Source organism: Melospiza melodia, chromosome 10, assembly GCF_035770615.1.
Source record: "Melospiza melodia melodia isolate bMelMel2 chromosome 10, bMelMel2.pri, whole genome shotgun sequence".
NCBI lineage: Eukaryota > Metazoa > Chordata > Aves > Passeriformes > Passerellidae > Melospiza > Melospiza melodia.
In genome coordinates, this window is record NC_086203.1 from 9,481,080 (window position 1) to 9,499,931 (window position 18,852).

Genomic DNA, 18,852 nt, shown 5'->3' on the forward strand with positions numbered 1-18,852 from the left:
CCTTGTCCCTGTGTGGCTGTGCCCATCTTGGGCATTCCTGGGGAAATGATTCAGGCTGTGTGCCAAGCAGGTGAATTTTGTTTGTCTCTGCTCCACAGCCTGTCATGTGTCTGTGCTGACTTCATTTGTTTAAGGAAATCACTGTTCCCACACCCCAAACCTGCACTGCAGTCACCCTTAGTCACTTAAGGCTGTCACTGTTTTGGGGATCACACTTTGCTCCAGGTGACCCTTGAACTCAGTGGGGACAGGACATATCCCTCTTAAGGATTTAGGCCCCATGGATTTAGGCTTCTGTTTTGATGATACTGATACTCTTATTGATGTAACAGAGCTCTTTTATTCCCTGATACCTTTTACATTACTGTCTGTTGAAAATATTAGTGGCAAACAGCAGCTGTCATGTTTTCCACTTGGCTGTACAAAAGTCATTCCAAAGTACCCTGTGCTTGTAAAGATGTTTGTTGTTTGTCTGTGTTGAAATAGGACGGACAGGATAAGGTCAAAGCTTGATTTTTTTCCCCTAAAATACCGAATGAAAGACAGGCAGTGTATTTAAAATACAGCAAATGTTTTAAAAATGAAAACAGCACTTTGTAGTTTATTCAGATATTGTAGTACTTACAGAAGTTACTGTCAGCCAGGCTCTCTGATCTGTGTCCATGATGTTTGTTTCCTTCTCCAAACCATGATGGAGTGGGATGAGTGGGATCACCCCTTGCTCTGGGGTGTGTGGTGGGGATGGTGCTGTCCCTGATCCTGCCTTGCCTTGCAGATCCTGACAGAGGACAGATGACCAGGCTGGAAGCTGAAGCCACCATCCCTCCAGTAGCTTCTCCCTCCCAGCCCATCCTCGTGGTGTCCTTGCAGGAAGAGCAGGACAAGTGCAAAGGTACGTTGGAGGTGTCAGTTGCAGAGGAATGTTTAGAGACAGAATAAAACCCCTCTCATCCCTCCTCCAGTCTGATTTCAGTGTGCAGCTTTCACCTGTAGCTGTGGCACAAGGCTGAGGAATTATCAGGGGAAACGTGAGGGAGAAATGTGAGGCTGCTCTCTGCTTCCAGGGTTGTTCCCACTGCTCCTCGGGCTGGGGTGGGCAGTGCAGCAGTGCAGAGGTTGTGAGCAGTGCAGGGTGTGAGCAGGGCAGGGTGTGAGCAGTGCAGGGAGTTTGAGCAGTGCAGGGAGTTTGAGCAGTGCAGGGTGTGAGCAGTGCAGGGAGTGTGAGCAGGGCAGGGTGTGAGCAGTGCAGGGAGTGTGAGCAGGGCAGGATGTGAGCAGGGCAGGGAGTGTGAGCAGTGCAGGGTGTGAGCAGTGCAGGGAGTGTGAGCAGTGCAGGGTGTGAGCAGTGCAGGGTGTGAGCAGTGCAGGGTGTGAGCAGTGCAGGGTGTGTGAGCAGTGCAGGGTGTGAGCAGTGCAGGGTGTGTGAGCAGGGCAGAAGGTGTGAGCAGTGCAGGGTGTGAGCAGGGCAGGGTGTGAGCAGTGCAGGGTGTGAGCAGGGCAGGGAGTGTGAGCAGTGCAGGGTGTGAGCAGGGCAGGGAGTGTGAGCAGTGCAGGGTGTGAGCAGTGCAGGGTGTGAGCAGTGCAGGGTGTGAGCAGGGCAGGAGGTGTGAGCAGGGCAGGATGTGAGCAGTGCAGGGTGTGAGGAGTGCAGTGAGTGTGAGCCAGGGCAGGGTGTGAGCAGGGCAGGGTGTGAGCAGGGCAGGCAGGGAGTGTGAGCAGTACAGGGGGTGTGAGCAGTGCAGGATGTGAGCAGGGCAGGGTGTGAGCAGGGCAGGATGTGAGCAGGGCAGGGTGTGAGCAGTGCAGGGAGTTTGACCAGTGCAGGGTGTGAGCAGTGCAGGGAGTGAGAGCAGTGCAGGGAGTTTGAGCAGTGCAGGGTGTGTGAGCAGTGCAGGGTGTGAGCAGTGCAGGGAGTGTGAGCAGTGCAGGGTGTGAGCAGTGCAGGGTGTGAGCAGTGCAGGGGGTGTGAGCAGTGCAGGGGGTGAGCAGTGCAGGGAGTGTGAGCAGTGCAGGGGGTGAGCAGGGCAGGGAGTGTGAGCAGTGCAGGGTGTGAGCAGTGCAGGGTGTGAGCAGTGCAGGGGGTGAGCAGGGCAGGGTGTGAGCAGTGCAGGGTGTGAGCAGGGCAGGGTGTGAGCAGGGCAGGGTGTGAGCAGTGCAGGGTGTGAGCAGGGCAGGGTGTGAGCAGGGCAGGGAGTGTGAGCAGTGCAGGGTGTGAGGAGTGCACGGAGTGTGAGCAGGGCAGGGTGTGAGCAGGGCAGGCAGGGAGTGTGAGCAGTGCAGGGGGTGTGAGCAGTGCAGGGTGTGAGCAGGGCAGGGTGTGAGCAGTGCAGGGGGATGGGGTGTGAGCAGTGCAGGGAGTGTGAGCAGTGCAGGGTGTGTGAGCAGTGCAGGGTGTGAGCAGTGCGGGGGTGAGCAGGGCAGGGTGTGAGGAGTGCACGGAGTGTGAGCAGGGCAGGGTGTGAGCAGGGCAGGAGGTGTGAGCAGTGCAGGGAGTGTGAGCAGGGCAGGGAGTGTGAGCAGTGCAGGGGGTGTGAGCAGTGCAGGGTGTGAGCAGTGCAGGGTGTGAGCAGTGCAGGGTGTGAGCAGTGCAGGGTGTGAGCAGTGCAGGGAGTGTGAGCAGGGCAGGGAGTGTGAGCAGGGCAGGGAGTGTGAGCAGGGCAGGGTGTGAGCAGGGCAGGGAGTGTGAGCAGTGCAGGGTGTGAGCAGGGCAGGCACGGAGTGTGAGCAGTGCAGGGTGTGAGCAGGGCAGGGAGTGTGAGCAGTGCAGGGTGTGAGCAGGGCAGGGTGTGAGCAGTGCAGGGGGTGTGAGCAGTGCAGGATGTGAGCAGGGCAGGGTGTGAGCAGTGCAGGGAGTTTGACCAGTGCAGGGTGTGAGCAGTGCAGGGTGTGTGAGCAGTGCAGGGAGTGTGAGCAGGGCAGGGTGTGAGCAGTGCAGGGTGTGTGAGCAGGGCAGGGTGTGTGAGCAGTGCAGGGGGTGAGCAGGGCAGGGTGTGAGCAGTGCAGGGAGTTTGAGCAGTGCAGGGTGTGAGCAGGGCAGGGTGTGTGAGCAGTGCAGGGTGTGAGCAGTGCAGGGTGTGAGCAGGGCAGGGTGTGAGCAGTGCAGGGAGTGTGAGCAGCGCAGGGTGTGAGCAGTGCAGGGAGTGAGCAGTGCAGGGAGTTTGAGCAGTGCAGGGTGTGAGCAGGGCAGGGTGTGTGAGCAGTGCAGGGTGTGAGCAGTGCAGGGAGTGTGAGCAGTGCAGGGAGTGTGAGCAGTGCAGGGTGTGAGCAGTGCAGGGTGTGAGCAGTGCAGGGGGTGAGCAGGGCAGGGAGTGTGAGCAGGGCAGGGTGTGAGCAGCGCAGGGTGTGAGCAGGGCAGGGGGTGTGAGCAGTGCAGGGTGTGAGCAGTACAGGGGGATGGGGTGTGAGCAGTGCAGGGAGTGAGCAGGGCAGGGTGTGAGCAGTGCAGGGAGTGAGCAGGGCAGGGTGTGAGCAGGGCAGGGTGTGAGCAGTGCAGGGTGTGAGCAGGGCAGGGTGTGAGCAGTGCAGGGTGTGAGCAGTGCAGGGTGTGAGCAGGGCAGGGTGTGAGCAGGGCAGGAGGTGTGAGCAGTGCAGGGAGTGTGAGCAGGGCAGGGTGTGAGCAGTGCAGGATGTGAGCAGTGCAGGGTGTGAGCAGTGCAGGGAGTGTGAGCAGTGCAGGGTGTGAGCAGTGCAGGGTGTGAGCAGTGCTGGGTGTGAGCAGTACAGGGGGATGGGGTGTGAGCAGTGCAGGGAGTGTGAGCAGCCCAGGGTGTGAGCAGTGCAGGGAGTGAGCGGGGCAAGGTGTGAGCAGGCCAGGCAGGGGGGTGTGAGCAGGGCAGGCAGGGGGAGCACTGCAGTCCAGCTGTGTCTGTGTGCAGCAGCAGGATGTGAGCAGTGCTCAGGGCTGCCTGGACAGGTTGGTTCCTGGCTGATTCCCCTGGCCTGAGCTGGGATTGTGCCTGGCTGGCCTGGCAGTGTGGAACTGCAGCTGATCCATGCTGGGGGTCCTGATGTACTCTTGGGTTGCTGTTGATATTTGCTCAGCCAAGATGTGCAGGATGTCTCTGCTTCGGCCCGTGCAACTGAAGAACGAGTCTGGACTCTTCACTTTTCAGTCTTGAGGTTGTTTATTAATTCTTATCTATAAAATTTTCTTTCTGCCCAGCTGAGATCTGCTCAGCAGGGCAGCCACAGGCACTCTGACCGCCCCCGAGGCCGTGTTGTCTTTTTATACTACAAACTATGTATAACATATTTACACTTAATTCTCAATACCTGTCATCTATGTTAGACAGTGCACTTCTATTCCAAACCAATCCCAAAGTGCCAACATCACTGCAGAAAATGGAGAACAAGAAGAAGAAGGAGAAAGGCTGGACACGCCCTGATTCCTCCATATTGTTCCTATAACCCCCATACCAAAAATCCTAAAATATACATTTTCACCCTGTGATCATTTTGTTATTACACCATTCAAACCTGTGTGACTTTCATGTCCTCATACAAAGTTGGCAACTTGCTCCAAGGGTCACAATCAAATCCCCAGGTGGTCTGGGCAGCATGTCTGGGTCTCCAAGCCCCTCTACAGGGTCCCTGGCAACTCTGGACACCCAGAGGGATGCACTGAGTTCTGACAATGCACTGTGCAATTTTGTGTTGGGCAGATAACGGCCCCTGCAAGCACCTGTGCAACATCGTGGACGGAGATGCTGTGTGCTCCTGCATGGCTGGCTACACGCTCATGGCTGATGGGGTTTCCTGTGAAGGTGAGTGCTTTGGGCTCCCCACAGAGCCATGGTTAAATGTTTGTGTACCTCACACCCCTGGCTGTTCCTCATTTTCAGAGTTGGGAATTGCAGTGCCATCAGAGAGACCATTTGGCAGAAGGAATCTCAGTTCTGCCTCACAGGTACCTCCTGAAGCACAGTGTGGTGAGGTGGAGGCAAGCCTGGGCTGGTGCTTTTTTCCTCTGACATTGCAGGCTTTTTTACAGCCTTTCTGGTTTCTCTTCCCGCTGAGGTTCCTCCCCAGGCCCTGTGTGCACAGCTGTGGACACTCAGCACTCTGGCTGGGAGCAGGAGCAGCGAGCAGGTCACCTTTGCTATCCTGGGCACCCTCAGGGCACAGCTCTGCCCTGGCATCTGCTCTGTTTGCTTTTAGCTCCTCTTGCCTTGGAAACCTGAACTCAGGGAGGCTTCACAGCTTCACAGGAGATGCCATGGGAGCTGGGCCAGCTCCAGGTGTTCATTTGCTGCTGGGGAGATGAGCAGTGAATTCCAAAGCTGCATCCTCACCATTCACATTGCAGACATTTTAAATGGATGTTCTTGAGTAGTCACAAGGGATGTGTTTGCCCAGGGAGGGCTCGGGGGTCAGAAGCCATGTCCTGTGACAAACCTTAATTATAAATCTCTAAGTAAGGGAGCAATAACAGTGAAATACAAGCAGGAGCTCCCAATGCTCAGAATTGCTCACAAATGATCCACATCACTCTTAATCTTAGATCTTATTGAATAACAAATCATTTTCATAAAATTCCAGACAGTCTGTGAAGAAAATGGGATTTTAATATCACCAGATGAAATATTCACAGTGCGCTGCTTACCCAAGCATGGTGGAAGTTAATTTGATTAATTAATGTCAGCGTCAAAAGGGGCATTTCAAGGCAATCGTTTTCCTACAGGAAATGAAAAAATTTGTATTTGTCAGTGGAGGCAGTGAGTTTAAACATTGGCAAGGGACATTTGTAACCTCTGTTGAAGTCAGGATCTGATGGTGAGGGTGGTGGTGCACTGTGACAGGTTTCTTTCAAGGAGTGTGCACTGTCTCTATGTGAATGCCTGCCTGTTTTTAAGGCATTTTAAGGCTATTTCTTTTTGGATTTTTAAAGCTGTTTTTATTTTTAAGGCTATTCTTTTATTTTATTTTTATTTTTAAGGCTATTCTTTTTGGAATGGCAAAAGCACAGGAGTGTGATCAAGGACTGAATGATCTCTGAGGTTTTATTCCAGCCCTATTTTCAGTGTAACACTGCATGTATTGCAGCCTGCTGCTGATGTGGGAGCTCCAGCACACTTCATCTCGGCATCCCCGGCGTGACAGAAATGTTGTTTCATTTCAGGACTGTTCTAATGGAGTTCTGTTTTTCCCTTTTGGCTGCCCCTGCTGCTGTAGATTTGGATGAGTGCCTGACAGGTGCTCAGGCTTGTTCCAGCGGACAGTTTTGTGAGAACACACTGGGATCATTCTCCTGTGTCAGCCACAGTGGGATGTGTGCAGAGGGCTTTATTCTCAACAGGCATAGGAAATGTGTTGGTAAGACGAGAGGCACGCGGCCTCCCTCAGCATCCCAGCTCTCCATGCTCTGCAGCACCTCCCACCATCCCTGCATCTGGCATCTCAGAGCCACCCAGCACAATCACACATCAACGTGCCCCATTTGCTCAGCCCTTCACCTCATGAGTCCTGTGCTGTTTGGTGTTTCCCCAGCCGTGTCAGGTGCAGGTAACGTTGAGCAGGAGCCCCAGGCCCACAGGGTGGGGAGCACAGCAGCTCTGCTGGCTGCAGGCTGAGCTCAGGGGTCACAGCAGCTGGTCCCTCTGCACAGTCCAACACTGCCAAGTTCTAGACACCACCAAACCACAGAACTTCAGAAATACAGCTCAACAATCCGTGTGAGTCTAGAAAAGATCCTTTCCAAAGGGAGGGAATTTTAAAATTCATATGAGTCCTTTGTTGATTCTGGCATAAGTTTCTTTGTGTAAAAGTCAAAGGTGCATCATAATTCTGCTGGATCATCCCTGCTGTTTGACTTCATGGAAGAAACCAATCAATTTTTACAAGTGTATTTATGAGGATTTAGTTTGTTCCCAGCAGCCAGGACCTCAGCTTATGTGAAATAGTTTCTTTTTTTGGGTATTTTTGTAGAGTCTGGGTTAGGAGGCAGCAGGAGCATTTCCTGGAAAAATGGAGCACTTGGAGACCTCCAGTCATCCATGAAAGCATCAGTGCCCATGGCTTTACTGTCCTGTGTGAATGCAGAGCTCTCTTCCACCCCTGTCCTCCTCCCTACATGTATAACACTGTTTTTCTGACCACCACAGCTTTGGTTTTACTCCTCTCTTTAAAGCTCAGTGATCCCATCTGGTTAACACGCACCGTGTGGCATTTGGGCATCAGCAGGAAAACTTCTGCAGTGTCAGAATCCAGAGAATAACTGTGATTTACCACCTTTTGGGTGTTCCTTAAATTGTTGGCACTGGATTTTTATTTTTTAGTTGTTATTATTATTTATTTTGAAATCAGAGGTACTGGTAAGAATGGGAAATGAATGAAATTATTTGATTCCAATGAAATGGCTGAGAGAGCAGCACTGGAAGGAAAGAGGCCTTTATGAGACAGCTCAGCCTGAGCTGAAGCTGGTGCTGGAGGTGCCCAGGGTGTGCCCAGGCACCACACTCCTGCTCGGGAGCCTGCAGCTCCAGGAACGGCCCCTGCTCGAGCTCTGCTCCCACTGCTGCCACTGACACCCCTGATGTTTTCCCTGGACGGTGCAGGAAGGATGGATCTGTCCTTTTTCACCTCTCCCAGGAGTGCTCTGAAGCTAAGCCAGTGCCTGTGTCTGCAGCCTTGCAGGAGCTGCTGGGGCAGGTGCCAGGTGCTTCCTTTGCCTCAGTTCTCCCTCTGCCCCTTGACATTGGAACAGTTTGATTATGGCTGATACCAGATAAACCTCGGGCACTACTCATGAAAGCAAAGCCACAACTCTCATTTGTGAAGCTCTTCTCCCTTACTGAACACCAAACTTCTGTGTTCCTCTAATGCAGGGCAGTTTTTACAGGTATCCTTTTAAATAACCTAAAAACCTTCCCTTTGTTGTGTGTGCTGCCTGCTCCCATCCAGCTCTGCTCCATGTGTGGTGCCACCAGAACATTTGCCATGTTTAACATTTTTTCCACCTTTTGTAGTCGAAGGGGAAAGCCACAGGCATACACTGTGGTTTGTGTTTTGCTCACTGCCTTGTTCTCCTGGGGCATCTTTTCCAGCCCAGCAGTTTGCTCTCCACCTTGAACTGTCTCAAACTCCAGCAGAAAACATTTGGTAATTAGTTAGCAAATTCTTGTTGGTTTAAGGATGTTACTCTTTGCATGTTTTAGGGACGGGAGGAGCAATCTTTGCACAGCCACAAAGCAGCTGATAATCTGTGGTCTGTGCAGTGCCCTTTAGCCAGAGGTGGGGAATTGTAACTCCAGGTGCATTGAGGAGCAGACAGCCAGCATTGCCCAAAAGCCAGCCATGCACAGAGAGGAGTCCCCCCAGAGCTGTTCCAACAGCTCTCACACAGCCCCTCTGTGTCTTTGGCACTGAAATGCCTTTGGGCTAGGAGCTCTGTACTCTCCAGAGGTAAGAGCCAGGCTGACTGTTGCTTTTCTGGTGACTTTGAGGCAAAGTCATTCCCACCACCCACTGCACACTGACAGCTCTGCTCCTGTCCTTGCTGCTCCCACCTCAGTTCCCTCCTGACAGGGAGCACAATATGGTCTCTTTATTCCTGCACCCACAGGGTGGCTGCTGCAAAATAACAAAGTGCCTGCCTTGCACAGATTTGTCCCATAAAGCCAACAGAGCTGGGGCCATTTGGAGAGGAAAAAATAATGAGAAACCGCAGATGCAGCACAAGAAAAGTCTGCATTTCACTTTTTTAATAGAAGGTGCATCAAAGTGAGGTTTTGATGTCAAAGTGCATATTGAAATAAATAGCAGTAGGTAAAATGTTGATGGCAGGAATGCCAGCTCTTGGGTGCAGCAGATGTGCTCAGGGATCATGTGTGTGTCGCTGTTTTCAGCAACAGTTCTGTGGAGAAAAAAGAGTTATTACATGATTGCATTTCATTCTGGGTTTTGCTGACATAGAGTGAGGAATGTTGCTGCCACACACAGAGACTGAGTAGATTCCTCAAAAATTAACCGTGTGACTTGTTTTCAGTATAGTACTGTGTTATTTTTCCTCTTTCCCCTGTTTTTTAAAGAAAACATCATCTTACCCTTCCTCATAGCCTTAATTGGGTTGGCTGAATACCACAGCTGGTCCAGTGTTGGAATTAGCTGTATTTGGGACTGCAAACATAACTCCTGTTATTCCTAGTGCCTTATCAGGCATCTCTTACTGACTGGTGGAGTTGGCTCCAGGACTGGAGGGAGACAGGTCACAGGCACTCTGGATTCTATGTAAAATTTGGGAATTTGTTTCGAGAAATTAACAAAACCAGGCATGTTTGCATGCTAAACTGGCCAGGGGGCTGTGGTGGGCTGGCAGCTGGCCTGGTGGCACATCCAGAGACTCCTGCCCTGACTCTGGACAGGCAGAGCAGAACTTTGCTTGGCCATGGCTCAGGGTTCAGGCCTTGCAGCTCAGCCCTGCTCACAGACTGAAGGACTTGACAGTGTCTCGTGTGCACAAAACTTCCATTGACAATGAGAATACTGCATTGTAATCTGCCAGTTTCCGTCATTTTAATTTCCTCAGATGTGTTCCAGCTAGTTCTGCATAGTTTTTCAAGCACTCAGAGTTTTGAAAATTGAATCAAAAATATAGACGAAACATGAAATCCAATTAGATTTTTTTTTTCTCTCTGTTAAATCACAACTTTTTTAATGCCTGTTACTCAATATCCACCTGCTGATCACATGGAATGCCTCCTACCCTCTTTGGTTCATATGTCACAAACATACTTTCCCTTTTGACGTGTGCTGCACTGACTCAAGCTCATGAGCTGCAGCGTGATGCTGTCAGTTTGTTTATGTGAGAGCCTTTTTGTGGTTTGCAAGAGCAGATAATCTCAGATCTGTGGTACAGCCAGCAGAAAGTGCTGTGCTTTGGGTGCTATTAAGTGGCCATCCATTGCTGGTTTCCTCTAAAATAAATTCTAAAAAAAAATAAAAATTTTAAAAGAACTAAGTCTAAGTAGGTGGGAGGGATCTACCACAGCACCTCATATTCTCCCAGCCTGTGTGGGGGGTTTGCTACCCCCACAAGATCACTTGTGAAATTACGCTTACTCTACTCCATTGTGATAATACCAATTAATAGAAAGTGGGAAACTGCACAGGCATTGGGGGACATGACCAACCCTGCAGGAGCTTTGGGGCAGGCAGGGAGCTGCCCCTCAGTGGAGGAGCTCAGACTTCATGGGGGACAGGTAGAAAGATCCAGGTGATGGGCAGGACTTTGCTGTGGATTAACCAGGAGCATTGGAAAGCAAGCCCAGGGCATGTGGAGAGTGGCAATGGCAAACAGTGAGAAAAAAAAAAACACAAAAGGAAAATAGGAATAAGTGAGAAGTGGAATGTAACCAAGCTAATGCAGGTCTTGCAAAACTCAGTGCACATCACCAGTTATCCAAACCCACCAGGAACTGAAGGGTTTTGGTGCTTCTCCTCATTTCTTTGCTAGAAAACCAGCTGGCACATTTTTAAATACAAAAATCTTTTTGAATGGCTTTTCCTGTTTTCGTGCCCCACAGGAGAAGTCATATATTGATGTACTTATCTGAGAATGAGGTTCTACAGCCAAAATGAAAATCTGATTCAAACAATACTTGCTTTATTGTGTAGTATGAAAACAGCTTCATGCACAGAGCAGCCAGAGGACTGGTAATGGTGCTGGTCACATTTGGCTTTTGTTAGCTCTAGCAATTCTTAGCTTTATATAGAACTGGGAATGTGTGAGGTTTTGTGGAGATTGGCAAGAAAATTTCTTCCCAGTCTCTGCCCCTTTTTGTTGCTTCTAAGTATTTGCTCATCATGCTATTCTAGCTTTCATTATTAACATAAGCAAAACCTGAATTTTAGATTATTTCATCCAAGCCTATCAAAACATATCATTTTAAAGGTGTTTCATATTCCTTCCCTGTCCCATGCTCTGCAATCGTGTGTTCAAGTGATTTCTTAAAAAGAACTTTTTCACTATTCCACTTGCTGAAATCAAATCTCTTTAAAGCTCTAAATACAGATTTACAGGCTTGATTGAGCTATCAGGGTTCCTCTCCATGAGTTCCTGCCTATCCAGTCCCAGTGCTGATTCCTTAGGGAATAGGTGTCAGCACGGCCCAGCTCACAGGCAGCCTCAGCTCCATCCCTGGGCAGTGCCAGCCTGGCCTGAGGCAGCAGGGCTGCTCAGTGCCCTGGGCTGTGGAAGCCTGGAGAGAAGCAAGGAGCATTAATCCCTTTCTCATTCCCTTGTCCAGGAGTTCCCATCCCTTCACCACCAGCTGGCCATCAATCCTCTGCCCACCCTGCCTTTCCTCAGTTCTGTCCATCCCCGTCCCCAGTGCCTGCACCATCCCCATGGCGTTTGGGGAGAGGGGAGGAGGAGGAAATAAATCCCCCTGGGATTTGTGTCTCTTCAGTCACTCTGTGCTAACTAAAGAGCCCGGACTAAAAGCATCTTCCATCATCAGAGCCCTGTAACAAAGCCTGTATTGAGTGTCCTTCGTGTGAGCTTTCTGCTCCTTCCAGCAGAGCAGGAAGAGGGAGATCCCTCGGCACCCTGTGGCACTGATTTGTTCCCTCTTCCTCACAGACATCAACGAGTGTGTGACAGAGAGACACACCTGCCAGAGGAGAGAGCACTGTGTCAACACCATGGGCTCCTTCCGCTGCCTGCAGGAGCTGAGCTGCCAGCCCGGCCACGAGCTGAAGGACGGCGAGTGTGTGGGTAAGGGAAGGGAAAGGATTGCACAGCACTCTGCTCTTGCTGCAGCCAGAAAAGGCTGCTCATCACAGAGGTGTTGGGCTTTACAGGCTCTTCCTGCACATTCACTCGTTTGAAATGGTTTCCAGGGATAACTGTAAATTACTTAGAACATGGATAAAACCTTCTGAATTAGGATTTGACATCTCCCTGATGGAGGAATCCCCCTTAGCTCCTCTACCTGGCTCAGCTGGTGCAGTTTGTTGACGATTCCAGCAAAAATTCCCAGCCTGAATGGAAGATGGGGCTGACAGCCCCATCCTCCCTGTGTTCAGAATCCTTGTCACCATTAATTTACATTTACATGTAATCATTTGGAATGGGTTAAGAAGTTGTTCTTCAACCCCCTGTCCCTGTAGGGGTCTAACAAAGAAGGGAACATCAGTGCTCACAGCAGCACAGGAGTGTGCAAGGGACACACGTGCCCTACCTTCAGGGCTGAACTCACTGTTATTTACACTTACACGTTTTACAGTTTCCTGACAGCTGCACTAAGAGATGCCTAAGGAAAGAGCTTAGCTTTTGATGTAGAACATAAAGCCATAAAATAGAAATTACCAGAAATCTCCCTTTATAAGCAGCTGTCATAAATAAAGCTTGGTTTACTTGAAGAGGCTGTTTTGTGAATGCCTTGTTCTGTTGGCTGATTCTAGAGCATCTCTAACATTTATTACTAATCTAATTTACTTTCTAGTCTTGAAATTAGATTATAGATGATTATTATATTTACAAACTGTTTTACAGTAGCCTGCAAAAAACTGCAGATATTTTGGTATTTGTGGGTTGCAAGAGATGCTGTGAATGAGGCAGTAGGGACCTGAATCAAATTTGCTGTAGGACCTGACAAATCCTGAAGTGATGTCCAGCAGCACACACACTTAACCCTCAGATTTCCCATTGGTAACACGTGTCTGTTAAAATAATGCCTCCTAATTTCCTTTCTGGGGGTTAGCTGTCCATGAAGGCCACTGAAAGGTAGAGCTGAGCTCACCCCAGTGTGGTGTTTTGTGTGCTGAACAGATATCGACGAGTGCCGGAGAGGAACTCACAGCTGCAAGGTGAACTTTGTTTGTCAGAACACAGAGGGCTCCTTCTACTGTGAGTCCAAGCAGCGCTGCATGGATGGCTTCCTGCAGGACCCCGAGGGCAACTGTGTGGGTGAGTGTGGGCAGCAGGGTCTGTGCCCTGTGCTGCAGCTCCTGGCAGCTGGGCACTGACCCCTTGGAGATAGAGTTTTCTGTAAACCCTGCTGGGAGCTTCATGCTGCTGCCCATAGTTGCATGTTGAATTTGGAGCCATCCCCACAGCAGACCTTCATCAGCCTTGTCTTTGTAGCACGAGAAACTGAAGTGAAGAAAAAGAAGTAACAGCTGGGAGAAAGCAGACCAGAAGGGTTACACAGCGTCTCTCACTGCTCTGTTCATGTTCTTCACCAGATATCAATGAGTGCACATCCCTCCCTGAGCCCTGTAAGCCAGGATTCAACTGCATCAACACGGTGGGCTCCTACACGTGCCAGAGGAACACGCTGAGCTGCAGCAGAGGGTACCACTCCAACGAGGACGGCACGCGCTGCGTCGGTGAGGCAGCCTGGGGCTGGAGGGCTCTCCCAGGGGAAACTTCTGTTTCATTCCCAAAGAGATATTTGGGGTTACTTCCAGATTCCTGAATGTGTTTGAGGAGTGGGAGTTTGCTGTCCCTGCAGCTCTGGGATTTGTTTGTGCTGCAGGATCCTGATGTCTCGTTGCTCCATGGAGTTTCTCTTGGTATGCTCAGCAACTGGTTTTGGCTGCAGATTTCACTGACTTCCACTCTGGAGAGAGTGTGTTTTTATACTTTTTAAGCTCATCCTGTCAGTCAAGACCACAATGCCTAGGTGGTTTTTGTAGTACCTCCCTGGAAGTGAAGTGATCGGCAGTAAACAGGGCATGCTGGTTTTGGGAGCTCACAAGACTAGCGCCAAGTGGATTTTCTTTGTAGGGATGTTCTGCGCGTGGTGTTCCCCATTACATCCATTTGTGAGGGTGTTTAGGATAAATTCTCACTGTGTGAAAAAAGTTCTGAGGAGAATGAGTATATGAATTATTCATATAGGCTGGCGTGCAGCTTGATCCTGATTTGTGTTTGTTACAGTGTATTTAGGGAGTTACTGACTCAGAATAGCAGATTTCAGTGCTTGTTAGCATTTGTTTGTAAATGAGCACATGAGGCACCAAGGGCTGGGAAGCTCAGTCCCTGGTGCCCAAGGCAGGGCTGGCTGGGTGTTCTCAGATTCCCCATGTTTCAGGTTACATAAAATAGGAAATCCTGAAATGACAGTGGGGGAAAAGAAAAAAAGGAATGACAAAGCAGCAGTTTGCTTAGTGGTGGTATCCCAGTGGTTTTTACCTACCTTCCCCTGGAATAAAGGAAGGATAGCAGATTAACAAAATGTGCTTTGTAGTGCTGCAGGTGGGTGGGAACTGTGTTGAGAGCCATTAATTTGGCCATGGTGAGCAGCTTGTAGTGCCCACCGGTGGTACAGCCAGACCCCATTTCCACAGGTATTTCTGCATTCGCCTGTTTGCTCTTCATTGTCCTCTGCCTCCCCTCATTTGCCCCCTGGACTATCCAGACCATGCATGGCCAGTGGAAAGGTGGAGAAGATTTGGATGTAGCAGATTTGGAAGGAACAGTTTATGTGTGCAACTGAGGAAATTGAGAAAGCTTCCAAATACTGTGTTTTGTAAGTTCAGGGCAAAGCAGTGCAGTGTTCTTTGCTGTCCTGTTACAGCCTGGGATATTTCAGTTCTTACAAAAAGAAGCTCCAAAAGCCCTGTCCCCCTCAGTTCTGTGCAGACACAGTTCTGCAGCTGCTTTTGATCAGTCCTTTCTCAGCCAGGCCACCTGGGCTGGGGATGGCTGCACCACCTGGAGCATGGTTACCCGAGGTTGTTTTTAGGGTGACCACCATGCCACAGGCTCCCTGAATGCCATTTCTCCCCAAGGCAGCCCTGGGCAGCACAGCTGTCCTGGCTGCAGTGCCAGCAGCCTTTGCCCTGCATGCTTTGCACACGAGGGCAAGGGTGCAGTCCCCATCCCTGGATGTGGCCAAAAACCACATGAATGTGGCACCTGGGGACATGGCTTAGTGGGGGACATGGTGGTGCTGGATCAACAGCTGGGCTTGGTGATCTTGGAGGCCCTTTCCATCCTTAATGATTCTGTGATTCTCTAATAGCTGGGGCAAGTTATGTTCCTAAATTTCAAATTGATGGGACAGTAAGAATCCAGCTTTTCTCCTCAGCTGTTCCTAAAAACAAAAGTTACTGTGTGTAAATCCAGGAGAGAGGAGGAAATTGCCATTAATCCTCCGGCATCTCTGCTTTAGAGCACAGTGAGATAACACAATGCATTGTGATTCCTGATGGCCTTCAGTCTCTGCTTTACAGCACTCTCCAGGCTCTTCAGGAGGCTTCTCTAGCTTGATTTTGGGAAAACATAACTGATGTTAATTAGTGATTTCTCTGTCTTTGCTGTGTGCACTCTGTCCCTATTGCTGGTCTGTGTTGTTTGGTATTTTTTTTGAATGGCTTTTTTTTTAAGTAGGCAGAGAGCACAGAGAAGAAAGAAGAAAAGCATATGGTCCTAATTTCCTCTCTCTGTGATAAAAACTGGTGTCTGTGAGGCATTACAATAGCTAATTAGATCCCTGAATCAGATTTATTCATTTCACAGTAGTAAAAACATCATCTGCATGTGTTTCTTCAGCAGAACGACACTTGTAGGGTCATCTCCTCTGTTTAGAGAATTCATCTGTCTTTAAAATGCTCAGATTTTCTGATTTAGCAAATGAGTTATTAAAACCTGCGTCTTAGATTTAGCTGAAAACTGCTCTAAGTGTGAAATATGGCACAGTTCTGATAGTGTAATGCCCTAGAACTAATTAAAGTCTGAATGTAATGGAATGCAGAATTTTGGACAAACTAGCAAACTGGGTGCACACATCAGTTCGTTACAAATAAAGCTGCTACTTTACAAATTATCTGCATTAGAGACTTCCCTGGTTTTGCTGCTACCTCTGATTAAAAGAAAGCCGGTAACTCAGTGTTCCAGCAGAAATCTCAGTTGCTGTCAGGAGTTCCTGCATGGTGAGGGGCCCTCCCTGCCGTCCCTGACCCCGGTGCCAGCAGGGACTGTGTGGGTGCATCCTCTCCAAGGCTCTTGTGTGATGGAGAACTGCCCAGGAGCCCTCTGAAGTGATTCAGTGCTCAAATTTATGAATTCAAATAGGGCAGTGTGGTGAATTTCCAGCCTAGAGATCCATCCTGATGATTATTACAGATGGGCTCAGAAGCTCACTGTGAGCTCGGCCGGGAGGAGCTGCTGATAAATGAGAAATGGGAACAGTGGAATAGCCCAGAAGATACAAACTGTAATAACCAAAATAACAAAACATGGTGCGGGTTACAGAGGCTGGATTCCAAAGATCCCTGGGCAGGGCAAATGCAGACAGGTACAGGGACACAGGTACAATCACAAAGGTGAGCTCAGAACCAGACCTTACATGAACTAGGCATGGAGCCAGCTGGAAACAAGAACTGGAAACTTGATCAAATACAGGATAGTCCTGTTAGCATACTGCGAATTCCCATTACCCGACTCTTCCCACCATGGCCTGGTCAGGTGCCCCTCTCCTCAGTGCCCTGCCTGCCATGGCTTGTGGCCAAAGCCCCCTGCAAATGCATCTGAAGCAGGAGTCCCAGTTGGATGAGGTTCCACAATTACATGAACAGGGATTTGGGTTGTAAAAGTAATTGAAGATGTGAACAATAGGAAAAAAACAGGATACATTGGCTGAGAAAGTGGCAGAGCTTGGAATATTTGAAGTAAAACACAGTTCTGAGGGTTAATGAGACTTTTTGATGCTTCTTGTCACAGATGGTAAGAGGGATTTGTTAGATGCTGATGAGCTATTTAGTTATGTTGCAAGTCTTGTAAATCAGCCTGTATTGAAAACTCTCATCTTCCTCCAAGGATGTTTGAATGAGATTGGAAATGATGTGTGTGAGGGGAGAAGCAACTAATTTGTTGGTATTGGATTCTGGATGAGAGGCCGTGGGGAATATGAAAATGGGAGCTGATTGAGAAAAGAAAAAAATCAACATTGGGAAAGAGCAAAAGGTAGACAGCAGGAGCAGACTGAGAGGGCAGGTGAAGATGAAAATAGCTATTGCTTTAATTGAAGGGATGAGCAGAATTTCTGGCTGGTTCTTGTTTTGCTTTAAATGGCTTAGTGTGACTCATGGAATAGCAGAACATCAGAATGGGGTGTTTAAATGTCATGGTTTGATCAGAATCAAAGTGTGCTTACACTGAAATGCAGAATATACTGGGAGAACCCCATTGCAAGTCCAGTTAACATTTTCACTATGAAGGTAAGGCTCTGCTTTTCCCAGGTTTGACTCAACTGCCCCTGAGAAGAGCACGGAGGGAGAAGCTGGTGGTATTTCTCCTGTCCAGTTTCTAACCCTGCCATTAATGGACCTTTTTGTGTCTCTTTACAAACACTGGTTTTAAGCAAACTGTACTGATGCTGATGCCCTTTCTGGCTCTGCAGATGTGGACGAGTGCCAGACTGGGGTGCACCGGTGTGGAGAGGGGCAGCTGTGCCACAACCTGCCCGGGGGCTATCGCTGTGACTGCAGGACGGGCTATCAGTACGACGCCTTCAGCCGCAGCTGCATCGGTGCGTGGGGCTCGGAGGGCAGGCAGCGACCCCTGCCTGGGCCTGGGCCTGGGCCCGGGCCCGAGGCAGTGCTCAGCACCATTGCAGCATGAGCTGTGCAGTGCTCAGCACCTCTGCAGCCTGAGGTGTGCAGTGCTCAGCACCATTGCAGCATGAGTTGTGCAGTGCTCAGCACCTCTGCAGCATGAGCTGTGCAGTGCTCAGCACCATTGCAGCATGAGCTGTGCAGTGCTCAGCACCTCTGCAGCATGAGGTGTGCAGTGATCACCACCATTGCAGCATGAGCTGTGCAGTGCTCAGCACCATTGCAGCATGAGCTGTGCAGTGCTCAGCACCCCTGCAGCATGAGCTGTGCCATGCTCAGCACCTCTGCAGCCTGAGGTGTGCAGTGCTCAGCACCATTGCAGCATGAGCTGTGCAGTGCTCAGCACCCTTGCAGCATGAGCTGTGCTGTGCTCAGCACCTCTGCAGCCTGAGGTGTGCAGTGCTCAGCACCTCTGCAGCCTGAGGTGTGCAGTGCTCAGCACCATTGCAGCATGAGCTGTGCAGTGCTCAGCACCCCTGCAGCATGAGCTGTGCTGTGCTCAGCACTTCTGCAGCCTGAGGTGTGCAGTGCTCAGCACCCCTGCAGCATGAGCTGTGCAGTGATCAGCACCATTGCAGCATGAGGTGTGCCATGCTCAGCACCCCTGCAGCATGAGGTGTGCCATGCTCAGCACCTCTGCAGTCTGAGTTGTGCAGTGCTCCGCACCTCTGCAGCATGAGCTGTGCAGTGCTCAGCATCCTTGCAGTCTGAGGTGTGCCATGCTCAGCACCATTGCAATCTGAGGTGTGCCGTGCTCAGCACCACCGCAGTCCATGTTGTGCAGTGCTCAGCACCACTGCAGCCTGAGGTGTGCAGTGCTCAGCACCATTGCAGTCCATGTTGTGCAGTGCTCAGCACCGCTGCAGCCTGAGGTGTGCAGTGCTCAGCACCATTGCAGTCCATGCTGTGCAGTGCTCAGCACCGCTGCAGCCTGAGGTGTGCAGTGCTCAGCACCCCTGCAGCCCGGGTTGTGCTGTGCAGTGCCTCAGAAGAGGGTGCCATCACCTCCAGGGCTGGGCTGTGCAGCACATGCAGGGCTCTGTCACTCCCAGCTGGGATTTGGGACCAGGCGCCCTTGGCTTGCCTTAACCACAGGTTGTCACTTAAACCATCTGCAGAGTCCTTCCCTGTGGGTTGTGCTTCTCTGCTGTGGCAGTTTGTCTGTCTGAAGGTTCCAGCACTGTCCTCCCAAGAGCCATGATGCAGCACTTTGTCTTTTGTCCCCCCTGTGCAGCAATCAGAGCTCGGAGTCTCACAGCCTCCGACCCGAGCTTGCGGCACTTCACGCTC

General features: G+C 50.3%; 1 protein-coding gene across 6 annotated transcripts in view; it reads left to right on the forward strand.

Moving 5' to 3' along the window:
- The window catches only part of FBLN2 (fibulin 2), a 99,281-nt gene that overhangs the window by 71,648 nt on the left and 8,781 nt on the right, over positions 1 to 18,852 (forward strand). For 5 of the 6 annotated variants that reach the window (XM_063164370.1, XM_063164373.1, XM_063164369.1 and 2 more), the window contains exons 7-13: positions 776 to 892; positions 4,662 to 4,763; positions 6,172 to 6,312; positions 11,579 to 11,713; positions 12,770 to 12,907; positions 13,186 to 13,329; positions 17,349 to 17,477. In XM_063164370.1, the coding sequence (XP_063020440.1) occupies positions 776 to 892; positions 4,662 to 4,763; positions 6,172 to 6,312; positions 11,579 to 11,713; positions 12,770 to 12,907; positions 13,186 to 13,329; positions 17,349 to 17,477 (906 nt within the window). The remainder of the gene's footprint in view (positions 1 to 775; positions 893 to 4,661; positions 4,764 to 6,171; positions 6,313 to 11,578; positions 11,714 to 12,769; positions 12,908 to 13,185; positions 13,330 to 17,348; positions 17,478 to 18,852) is intronic. The other variant, XM_063164374.1, reaches the window with a different exon arrangement.